The sequence below is a fragment of the Tuber melanosporum genome (genome assembly GCF_000151645.1).
Source record: "Tuber melanosporum whole genome shotgun sequence assembly, scaffold_124, strain Mel28".
NCBI lineage: Eukaryota > Fungi > Ascomycota > Pezizomycetes > Pezizales > Tuberaceae > Tuber > Tuber melanosporum.
In genome coordinates this window covers 59,679-71,364 of record NW_003298782.1, presented here as the reverse complement: position 1 = coordinate 71,364, position 11,686 = coordinate 59,679, and the positions used below count along the sequence as shown (strand labels likewise).

The 11,686-nt window shown below is 48.2% G+C and overlaps 1 protein-coding gene; it reads right to left on the bottom strand.

The window, feature by feature from the left end:
• Positions 1–484: 484 nt before the first annotated feature.
• GSTUM_00002227001 (uncharacterized protein) lies at positions 485–3,074 on the bottom strand (the record flags this gene model as incomplete). XM_002835999.2 has 4 exons in its annotated part: positions 1,232–3,074; positions 1,126–1,141; positions 852–1,062; positions 485–716 (listed from the first exon to the last, which is right to left on the bottom strand). Exons 1-4 carry the CDS (start codon positions 2,162–2,164, stop codon positions 485–487), a joined length of 1,392 nt encoding a protein of 463 aa, XP_002836045.1. The 5' UTR covers positions 2,165–3,074.
• Positions 3,075–11,686: the final 8,612 nt, after the last annotated feature.

Sequence of the window (11,686 nt, the reverse complement as noted above, 5' to 3'; positions counted from 1 at the left end):
CATGCGATACTTATACTTTGGGCTACCCTCATCCATCCTGTCACCTCTAACATCTAGTTTGTGCAGAATGTGCGAGTGATCGTTCGTGAAGCAGTGCCGGGGAGGGGCTGTATAAAGTGCTACTAATTTTCAATTGAACTTTGAGTATCTAATAGATGGTGGTGGTGATGGCAACACAGGTATTGATAGATTGACGGAAGGGGGCAATGGGAGAAAGTAAATAAATAAAGGAGCAGATATGGTTTCAGACAAAACTCCGAGGTAGGAAATAATAGTTTAGTTAATAGATAAATAAACAAGCGAGCTCTTGCTAAAGTAGTAAAGAAAGAAGGATGGAAGGAGAGAAATAATATAAGAAATCTCAATATCTCTATCATGTTATAATTCTAATCAAAGCCAACAATACCGAACCGAATAGATATGGGGAACAAAAACAAGCACACCGCACCGCACCATATCCATAGCCCAAACCATATTCAACCAATTAATCAATCTTCCCCGCCTTCCTAGCCTCTATCCGATCACAAACCCACTTTTCGGCACACTCAACCGCTCTCTCCGGCCGGTTCTTGTGCTGCAACAAGTACCCCTGAACTTCCGCCGGGGAGAAGACCTCCTGTGGCATGGTTTGTGTAAACTTGGCCACAAGTTCCAATAAATGTTTCTCTTTCGCAGCGCGCTCCTCTGCAGCTCTTTTAGCCTCCTTTTCTTTCAGTCTAATGCGCTCCTTCTCCGCTATGAGAGCGAGGTCGGTAGGGGCAGTAGGTGTGTAGGGTGGCGCGGGTGTGCCGGAGCCTTCAACGAGAGGTTCTTCATTCTCGTGAGCGATGGGGCAATTATAGTCCTCGTACATTCTCATGAATAGTCCCGCAATGGCTTCCTCCCCGGCCAGCTTGAATTCGATCTTCATGTCTACGCGGCCTGGACGGATTAGCGCTGCATCGAGTTTTTCTGGGTGGTTTGTTGTGAGGATTAGAACTCTGCCTTCCGGGGAGGCTACGCCGTCAATGACATTGAGCAACCCGGAGAGCGAGACTTTGGTGCCAGCATCGGTGCTTGTGTCTGTCGTGGCCTTCTTTGAGGTCTCGTCCGTTGTGTCGACAGGTTTTCTTGATTGCGCAATACTGATGGTGTCGATGTCCTCAAGTAACACCACGCAGCGGGGGGGCAGGGAGTCGAAGAGGCTTGCCAGTCCCGAGTCTGAAAGGGCCTTGCTGGCGAGGGAGAGGACGTAGATCTTCAGTCCGAGGAGGCCAGCGGCGGCAAAGCTGAGGGATGATTTACCGGTCCCCGGAGGGCCGTGCAGGAGGTACCCGCGACGGTAAGGGATTCCGCGGTCCGAGTACCATTTCTGAGTACCGGGTTCGAGGTAGTCCTTGATATCGTCGACGAACATTTCCTTCTGGCTTTGTTCCAAGACGACGGTGGAGAGGGGTCTACTGGGGCGGGCGAGGCAGCGCACCCATGTCGGCGGTGAACCGACAGCCTCAGGGGCTTTTGGCCTGTGAACTACAGTCTTGCTCTTATCCTTCATGAGATACCTCGACCTCGCCTCTTTCAGCATATCCTTTAGTAATTGCGGCTTGCGACCCATAATTGAGAACTCGAGGATCTCCTGCGGGAACCACGTCTTGTCGTTGTCCTCGACGATCCGCTCCAGCATCACGAAGCTTCCTTTGTACCTGAAGTAGTGCAACCCCGGTGCCGGAGTGAACTGCAACGGCGCCCGTCGATTCCGCTCCCAAGAGGGCGCATCGGGTTCTTCGGGTTCCTCCTCCTCATCTTCAGACCTACCAGCGCCCTCAGCGAACAAAGATCCGAACGCCATTGTTGCAACAAAGTAGCGTGTCCGGGCGGAAAACTCTTGTTCGGCAACCCAGGCCATCATATGGTCGTAGAGTTCGTCCCGGGAGCGGATCTGGGCTGTCGACATGAAGAACCGGCGGAAGAGGCTCACAAGGCTGTCGTACCAGTATGTCCAACCCGTTGCCGTGAAGGTGGTGAGGAGGAAGAAGGCGAGGATGTGTGTGACGGCATTGCCGAGACCAAAGTAAGAGATTAACGGGGAGAGGTAGCTAGGTATGAAAGCTTCCAATATCGATAGAGGGGGAAACGGCGTCGGTAGCGAGGAATTGGCAACGGCGGGTTGGGAGACTGTCGCCATTGTAAATTTGGTTATGTGCTCGTACGTAAACTGTGTAAAGTTTTTTTCCCCTTGTCGTTTCAGTTGCAGATTAGTACGCACGTACGTACGTATGTATGGGCGTATGTGGGGAGTGAAAGTCAGAAGCGGAGGGGCATCGACGAGGTTATTTATCTAGATTGTGAGAAGGGGAAAAAAAGAGGACCATCCCCCACAGTTCCCTTACTCAGGTACAATGCGATTGCGCAGCTAAGCTCTGCACGACAAAATCATGACTTGAGCGGTGGGGGTGAAGAGTACTCCGCAGGGAATTCATTCATCGGGAGTAGCCATCAGCGCCATCACCATCATCATCATCAGCCTATCCTGTGCATCAAAAGCCACCATATCAGGGCAAATCCCCAGATGCGGTGTCCAGACCCCTACCGTTACAGAAGGGCCGGGTCAACCCCGTCATTCGGGCCCTACGGCGTAATCAGATCCCCCCCGGGCGACCTAGGTAGGTGGTGATATGGTATAGGTCGCGTAGTAGCATACCGGTACTGCAACTGTTTACCATACCTATCATACCTACTCGAGCGCAGTGTCATGCCTGACCGCCAGGGTCTGCGTTTTTTCCGATTGCGGGTGCTGAATGGGTGAGTACAGTACTCGAGAACTACTCGTAGTACTGTACCGTACAAGTACCGTATGCAGCGTAAGATCTTTGTTTGGTTTTTCTTTTTTTCTTTTTTTGCCGGAAATCGAAGACTGATTCTTCATGCGAGAGTGGGTAGGTGTCTTTCCATCGACCGTATCTGCATGACTGGATAGGGTGGGGGGGGAAGGACTGATTGGTGTTGAGGCTAGGTTTTTTTCAGGCCTTGTAGTTGAAGGGAACCCTGGTCATGGTTGCAGGGTGTAAGCAGTTTGGACTGTTTAGATAATTCCCGCGGTATGAGTACAGTATATTAGTATAACAAGGAGGTTGCGAGCATCACCACAATAATAGCAGGCACCATACGGGTCGTACCGTACTCGAGTACCGGTACCGGTAGGGCAAAGTTGAGGCTACCAGCCGTCGAGATTAGACGGGGTTGAATTGTTCCGTTCGCACAGCACGGCTGCCAGTATCACACTTGCAGCCTAGAAACCCCGATGGTGCTAATCTATGGCGGGGAGCTGGCTCCTGGGGACAAGGCCAAGCCTTGGTGAGAGCATAGCAAATGGTACAGTACCGGAGCGGCATGATTACTCCGAAGGGATGAGATTCCGTGGTTGGTTCTCGTTAAGCATAATGGGTTCTGTGGTGTTTGTAGGTACTCACTCCACTTGATTACTGCACTGGAACTGTGCTCGTACTCGCGCTGTACAGTACCGGTATCCATGTGTGCCGGTCCCCAAGTGCTCGTAGAGTACAAGGGGTGGAAAAAAGTAATGCGATACTTGTACAACACAAATCTCCGTACATCAATATTCTCGACAACGTATAGTACTACCTCATTCCACAACATTTAATAAATAAAATAAGTAAAGGAGATAAAATAAAATAGTCCTCAGTATTGCCTTGAAGTAAAATAAAAAGAAAACCATAAATCAATAATGAGTTTGGTGCCCTTTTCTTTTGATAACCTCTTTAATCCTTTTTGGCATACTCCTGCAAAGACCCATAAACCTTTCATTAGGAACAGCTTCCCAAGCTTCCTCCACAGCTCTGATTAGCTCTTCTCTACTTGCAACTCTTCCATACCTTTTCCCCAAGTAAGTCTCCATATCTCCCCAGATATTCTCAATCAAGTTCAGATCTGGAGACTGTGGTGGCTAAGGCAATATATCTACCTCATTTTTCTTTCTACACTTTGTAGAAAATCTGTAATTAAATTAGTAGTTAGATTATATTCTTAAGTAGTTCTATAATGATAAGACAGAAAATAAAATAATTATAAGATATATGAAAGAAGATAGAACTTACTTGTAACGATCCCTCTCTGGATAGTTAGTGCTTGGCGACGGGGAACGATACTTCTCTTCCTATCTTCTTCTTCCTTTGTCTTACGATAGCTTTAGGCCTCTGCCTACGTTACCGATAGTACAAGACCCTTGTCTTCTACCGGGAAAGCCTATTGTAAGCTTTCTCTAACTCTTCTTCGTAAAGCGCCTCCCTTGGCGTAACGATAACGTTGCAATAAGGATAAAGATCGTAAAGATGTTTTATATTCTTTAAAGTAATAAGTAGGAAAAGTACTTAGAAGTCAATCTAATTTTATTTAAACTCATACCGCTAACACTGGCATATGACGAGCCCCCGCCGGCACAGGGATACGGCTAACCGGTATACCACTAATCCTAGGCTAACTAAGTCTACGGTCCCGCACCTGCCATCCCCGAGTCATGCCTACACGGAAACTAATTACAAGACCATCAAGCAACCCAGCACCCTCCCCGGTCTGAGTCTGTAGCCCCTCTGGTATGAAGCCAACAAGCACCAAGCGTAGCCGAAGCCGAGCAAGAGACCAACCCAACCAGGTTCCTCGTCTAACAAAATCAAAACCACTACCACTCGGTCTAAATACCGTCCCGCAACACCTCCACCACAGTAGAAAACCAACAACAAACCAAACCAAATATAAACTACAGGCGACACAATGGCAGAGAGGAGGTGACCAGCATGTCCACCTCTCGCATCCGCATGCCAGGCCGTCGACCCTATAAACCCACTTTGCCAAGTGCCTCCGAGGAGCGTAATGGTGAGGAGGACCTGTACCCGCTGCCTGTCCTCCAACACAAACACATAAACAAAAGAAATACATAGAGGTGGTGACAGACCGAAATAGTCAGTGGGGCCTATCTCCCACCCGTGGTGCCTTGCCCCTGCCAGCCATGCCCATTGCCAAACCAAAGAAACCAAACAAACTTCCACAACACCCAGCACGCAGAACCCAAACAAGTCCAACCAGGTGGTCGCAATCCACTATCCGCACAGGTGGCCATCAGTCCAGCGGTCCGCCGGGGAGCTTTACAGCACTCAGCAGCTTCACCCAGCAGCCCAAACTGGTCCGGAAACACTTAATTAGACATCGCCCAACCTGACGCATGTCCGACCGGTGCTCGCAGGTGCCTCTCCCCCCCCAATCAGCCCCCCCCAAGCCCCACACACCAGACGCCACAGAGCCCGTCCAGTCCCCCCAGCCCCTCAGACAGAACAACCATCCGATGGTCACAGGACAGCTTATACCCAGCCCCGCCAGGCAGCCAGTGATCTTGGCCACCCGAACAGAGCCCCAACCCCCAGCACCATATAGCCGAGGGGAGCCCACTAGCCACGGCCGGGAGCCACAAAGGAGGCAGCACCAACACCCGAAGGCACAGGCACCAGCCATACCATCCAACAAGCCGAACCGAAATCCAACCGAGTCGGGAAGAGTAAGTAGAGCCAGTCAAAGCCAGCCCCACAGGTCCAGCAACAGGCACGGACCGAACAACGGGCAAGAGGCATCCCCAACTGACCCGACAAGATGGGGAAGGGCGAACGAACAGAAGCAGACAAACGGAAGGTAGGCCCCACTTGCAATGGGTGAAGCCGCCAACCACAGACCACAACTGAACCACCCAGACGCACAGACAACGGGAGTGCCTGGCAGCCAATCGTCCCACACCACCCCAGGCAGCAAAGAAAAACCACTCCAGGGGGTAAGGTTTTTCAGGGTCAAAGCCATCCCCCCCGTAGCTAGGAGGTGACACCTGACTGAACCACCGTATATGCCGCAAGGACAAAACTTCCAAGGGAATGGTGATAAACAACATCGTAGGATTCCGACCGTAGAAACATAAAGTAACGAGGCAGGGAGGGGCCGGTGAGGCCCCCTCCCTTGAGGAAATGATGCGGCCGGTACGACGAGTTGATACTTGGGAAGGTCATCAGTCTAACCCAAGGGCGTTTTGTATCGCGTGAACTAAGGACTCCGTTAAAACCCAACAAAAGACAGGAGCTAGCCCAATGAACGACACGGGTGATCCCCCCAAACACAATGTTCAATCCCCCCAATCGAACGTGAAACCTGCGAGTAGACGATAGACAGGAAGCCGTAGACATTTTACCGAAGGGGGCTCGTATGCGACCGTGATGAGTGCTCGAAGTGCTAGTATCGTGAGATAACCAGTCCAACGAAATGAGACGCAAACAAGTTATCCGCCACGCAACACCTAACAGACCTCAACACCAAAGACCCCAGGAACTACTGAGCGAACTCAGATATCTCCCCCAGAATCCAAGGCATCAAGGCCCATCATGATGGCGAAAGAAACGCTCGGGGCGAAGCGACAGCAAGGACGAGGAAAAGTACTTAGAACAAGGCGTGAAGAACCTATCTTCCTTGGCCACATCGGCCTCCCCATATAGCATTCCCCCCGCCCATAGTCATGTGACCTAAAGTGGTCACATGTGCGAAACCAAATCATAACAAACTAATCATGTGACCAAAGTGATCACATGCTCGAAACCCATGACCTCACAATGAGGTCATGTGCAAAACATAAATCATATGCGCAAGGCTTACCCGCAAGGCATACTCGCAAGGCATACTTGTCAGATGCACGTCCCATGACTCATACTTGAGCCATGTGCGAAAGCATCACCAATCCCACACATAACAAATCATATGACCCTAATGAGTCATATGTGTGAAACAATAATGTACCTGTGACTCATAACCATGTATCACATGAAAACCCTTCCCTCGCTAAGCCACATTCGTGACATTACTTTTGATACTCTGGTACACTATCTTCAACAATCTTTGTTCAACCAAATCTCTCACAATACTCATGCCAGAAAGGAATTAAAACTGAATCCAGTATACACTTAGTATACTCACAAGAATCCACTTTAATCTTTCCTGGCACTACTACCAACTTTGACCTCAAATTTCCACAAAAGGCTCTCCATACCATAACAGTATCTCTTCCTAACTCCCAGACCTCATCCAGACAATCCTGATTACTCTCCTCAGAAGGCTCTCTTATCACCCATCCTTTCTGTCGAAATCCAGCTGTAGAGAAAGAAGTTTCATCTGTCCATATGATTCTAGACCACTCTCTCAATTTCCAAGTTCTTTTTCTCATACATCAACCAAATCTAATTGGTATGTTTTTAGGGCGCAAACCCCATCTAAATTATATTTTAGCTTTGTAAAAACATAAATTTTTATTAGAAAACTTACTTCTTGTGAGGTTTTCTTTTATTTAAATTAATACTCTTAGCTGCCTTCCTGATTGTCCTAGATAAGACCTTTAATCCCTTTACTTCTTTAATATCTTTCCAAGATAGTCTTCTATTTCTTTTATTTTCTTTAATAATAAAAAACTTCAGATCATCTAGATCAGACTCTTGGAAGATTGGAGGTCTTCCTGTTCTCTGGTAGTTGGAAGGACTACCTGTTTCCTGGTAGTAGTGATAGATACAAGTACAAGTACTATGGTATACTTTGAGGCCAGATTTTTCCTCCAATTTGGCAGCTATCTTTCTGAAAGACCATTCTGCTATTTCTTGTAGGGCAATAATTCGGACCTGGTCATCTCGGGTAGTTTCTCACTCGAAGCATTGCTTCTTCTTCGTCAACCATCGCCATTGCTTAATGTTTTCTGGATTGATCTCTATTTTATTTTATCTTATTATTATCTCAACTACCGATGTACATTTATTTAAGTAAACTACTTACATTCACTGCGGTGGGTTCCTTTTACCCCCATATTGATTCTTGAGGAAGATTTGGAGGTCTGTGAAGGATAGAGGTGATATCACAATAAGGGGGTTGGAAGCAGAAATGAGATCATGGGGGAAGCCGTTGCAATGGTGTTGCACTACTTCCTTCCACCCCCTTGTACAGTACTCGTACAGTACCCGTACAGCACAGGTGTGCGCTTGGGATAATTCAAGACCACCAGCCATGGGCGAACGAGCCCCAATTGCGGCCGGGCACCACACCCGCTCCACCACACCGCCCCTCCGAAATGCACTCGGGTAAGGAAGGATCCCTCACTCGTCAGCTGGGAGATGCACCAGGTCAGCGCAGAGTGCCGGCCACAAACGCAGCGCCAACGCCCTGGAACTTCCAGATGCATAAAAAGGTCCGGGTGGCACGTGCACTTTGACTCCCCCTAAATTCCCCACTGGCTCGTGTGCGGTTGCAGCAAAGCCAAGTCAGCCATGATTCACAGGCGTCGGGTGAGGTAAATCTAAGGCCCAACTCTAATCACCGTCCGTGGGTTAACCTTTTTGTCAGAAGGAAAGCCCTTGTGAGTAAGCACGGTTACGGGCCAACTTAACCGGTACTTGTACTCGTACACTACGAGTAGGCTAGAGTTTGACCGCGTTTTTGTGGCAATGGACCTGCACTTGGGTGCTCGAGTAGACTAAATTTATCGCCATCGGCAGAGCCTGGCCCTCGACTCAGTCGGCAAAAAGTGTTGGTCTGTCTCCACGGTCGGCGATCCCTTCTGCCTGTGCTACGATGGCCCTTCACTAGTGTACAGTACCGGTATGATATCATACTCCTTGTATACTCGATTCAATTCGAGCCTGCCGCCGTGCTCTCAGATAGGATTTACAGTTACTCGTACTCGTACATTTTCGCTAGAATACCGGTACCGGTACTCTACTCATAAGTTAGCGACTCTTTGGATCTAGACCTCCCTTCTTCGACTCACAAATCTCTTCCGTGACATTTGCTCATCTGCCTTCCATGGCTAGGCAATCACAACTATGGTACTATTGCCGATTGACTCCACACTTCGGTTATTTATTTCTTTAACCTTTTCTTTCAGCCTGAGCTGAAAAGAAAAAAGAAAGAAAAGAAAAGAAAAAAGCTTAGGAAAAACTCGCAATCGGATACCGTTGTACGAGTAAATTTACTTAGTGCTATAGTTCTGTGTGCGCTGAAACACCTTCGTCCAAGGGAGAGGTTTTTTTCTCTTCTGAGTCATCCTGGTATGGTAGTGAGAAGGGAGCTTTTCCTCCCGTTCATATTAAGCGAGGTTCGGATCTGGTGGCATCGCAAGATACCGCGTCTCCGAGACCGCCGAACGGGTGGAAGAATTTATGCCACCCCTGTCAATGTCTAAGCTTACTCAGAGATGCCCTCTTCTTATTCTTCAATGACACGCGCAGGCACGATCATATAGCTAATATCAGCCAGCATCCGAAGCTTTCATACCTTCGAATCTATACTGTGAACGACTGTGCAATGGTGGAAGCATGATGACGCATTTGATAAGCTTTGAGGGCCTTAAGAGTGCAGGCTGGCGGAATAGTGCCGTGGATGGGTTGGCACGAGGTGATAGTAAGGCCCCCGTGGGCGGGTAATACCGGTGGCTCGCGGTGCGTGTCTGTGGGTGTCCCATATCTATCGTAGGAGTTTGGGTATCGGTATCGGTAGGGACCTCGTCTACGGTTTTCGGAGTAGCGTGTTTATACTGTATAAAGTTATCCAGAGTGGGAAGAGTACGGCATCTGATGCTACGATGCCCTGTGAGGAGAATCCGGTGTTTGCATGACGTGATTCTTCAATATTAAGGCTTCCCTCTGGATATACGGTATCATAAGTATTCAATCACTCTCGTCGAAAACCTAGCTTGCTACCCCAATCATAATAATCTACGAGATTTTAGGAGAAGCTAAGAAGCTGTAGCGCCATCGTGACGGGATCTCGTAAAAGGAATGTTGGATGCTTTCCCGATGATACCCCACCGTCCCCACCAACACCGATACTGTAAAGTTTTTTTTCTTTTCTTTTTTTTTGTTAAATCGTAGAATCTATTTGCTTAAAGGTGCAAACCTCCACTATAAGAGCACAGTCCAGCTAAAGTATGGATCCTAGATACAAGGGGGGGACCTCTGCAATAACCACCCTACACCCCCGATTTAGTCCTTAGACATGCTGGTCAAAAACCTCCTCTGCAGGCCTAGGGGAAAACAAGCCAGCCCAAGTCCCTCTGGTATGGGACCAACCGCACATCCACCTCCATGAAAGCTCCTTCTGCACAAAACAAAAAAAGCACAAAACAGGACTAGCAGGAGCCAACAAGAAAACCCACACTGTATTCTCTTGAGAAAGGAAACACAAAAGAAATCCAACAAAGGAAACCACCTTGATAAACCACATTCCCCATTTTTCAGCTGGTCTAGCCTTGACTAGCAGCTAGGAACATAGGAGAGAACCATGATGCATTCACTTCGTGTGATGAAGGCAACCAACCTGGACGTGCCAGCCCCCAGTGGAGTGATCGCTTATGTCTGGTCAGATGGGGGCATGACCGGAGGCAGTGCAATACCAACCATGTGTTGCTGAGTAACCTAGATATTGGTAAAGTAGTAAACCCGACTGAGTAAAAGAACCCAGAGGGGTGGAGGAGTAGTCGCAACCTCATACAGCTTAGCTGAGGTGGCCACCATGGAGGGAGGGGGAGGACAGGAACCACAATCTGGGAGAGGGACCCAAAGTCCAACACCAGAGGGAGTGAAAATTTCATTTAGCCTCATGATAAGGTTTGGTGTCTAGGCTTATGAAGCTTCTAAAGTTCAGCACAGGAGAGAGGATCATTGTTAGGAATACCAGAACCCAATACCTAGGAACCACCCTAAGTAGGGTAACCCCACTCGGAATTGGAATCTCTGGTCTCCAACACCTCCCTCCGGCTCTCTTATGGGGCCCACGCATCATCACATATATTAATCTCAGTTGCGTCCTGTGACTATATTACTACAGAATTGAAGGTGTTAGAATAACACCATATACGTCATCGCCATCTGTCTGACCAGATCCTGTTCGCAGGATATATGAGAGAAGACCTTCAGCTAGGTTTGGGAAGTGGAACGGAGTAATTCCGTCAACTACCCAGAGAGTTACTTGGCTTCAAAGACATGATACCTTTGGCATGGGCCGTAAGTAACGGGGCGATTTCACACAAAGAGATGGTATCAAATGGTAAACGATCTCTACTAGAGACCAATACATTTATATCTACCAGAAGAGTCTAGAACTCCAAAAGACACTACCAAAGAAGCCAACGAACTTCACGGAGTGTTGCAACTGGGTTTTGGAATACGTCGTAGCCATGGGGTGATTCCCAATACTACAATGGTTACTGAAACCTACTACCCAGAGAGCAACCAAGGGTTGCTGACCGAGGGATTAATTACTAATCTGGTGGAATAGCTTCCTGCGAGTTAATAGGAAGTTATTCAGAGAAAATCTATAGGTTGGGTATGGAGTTACAAAGAATCGAAGTCAGATGACCTATGATAGTTGTAATGACGACCACCTTTGCAGATATAGCCATGGATAAAACTGATCATTTTATCAATGGCGAAGACAATTGGGGCCAACTCAGTTCGACTTAAGAACTAGGCCATATGTCTAAAGACTCTGCTAATCAGGATATTACTATTGGGGACAGCACGTTTCCTAAGAAGAAATATCGTAATTACTGAAGAGGATGTGATGGTTTTCAGGGTCTACAGGTGTTCGCACCTTGGAAGAAAACTCGACGTCGTGAATTACGATTGAA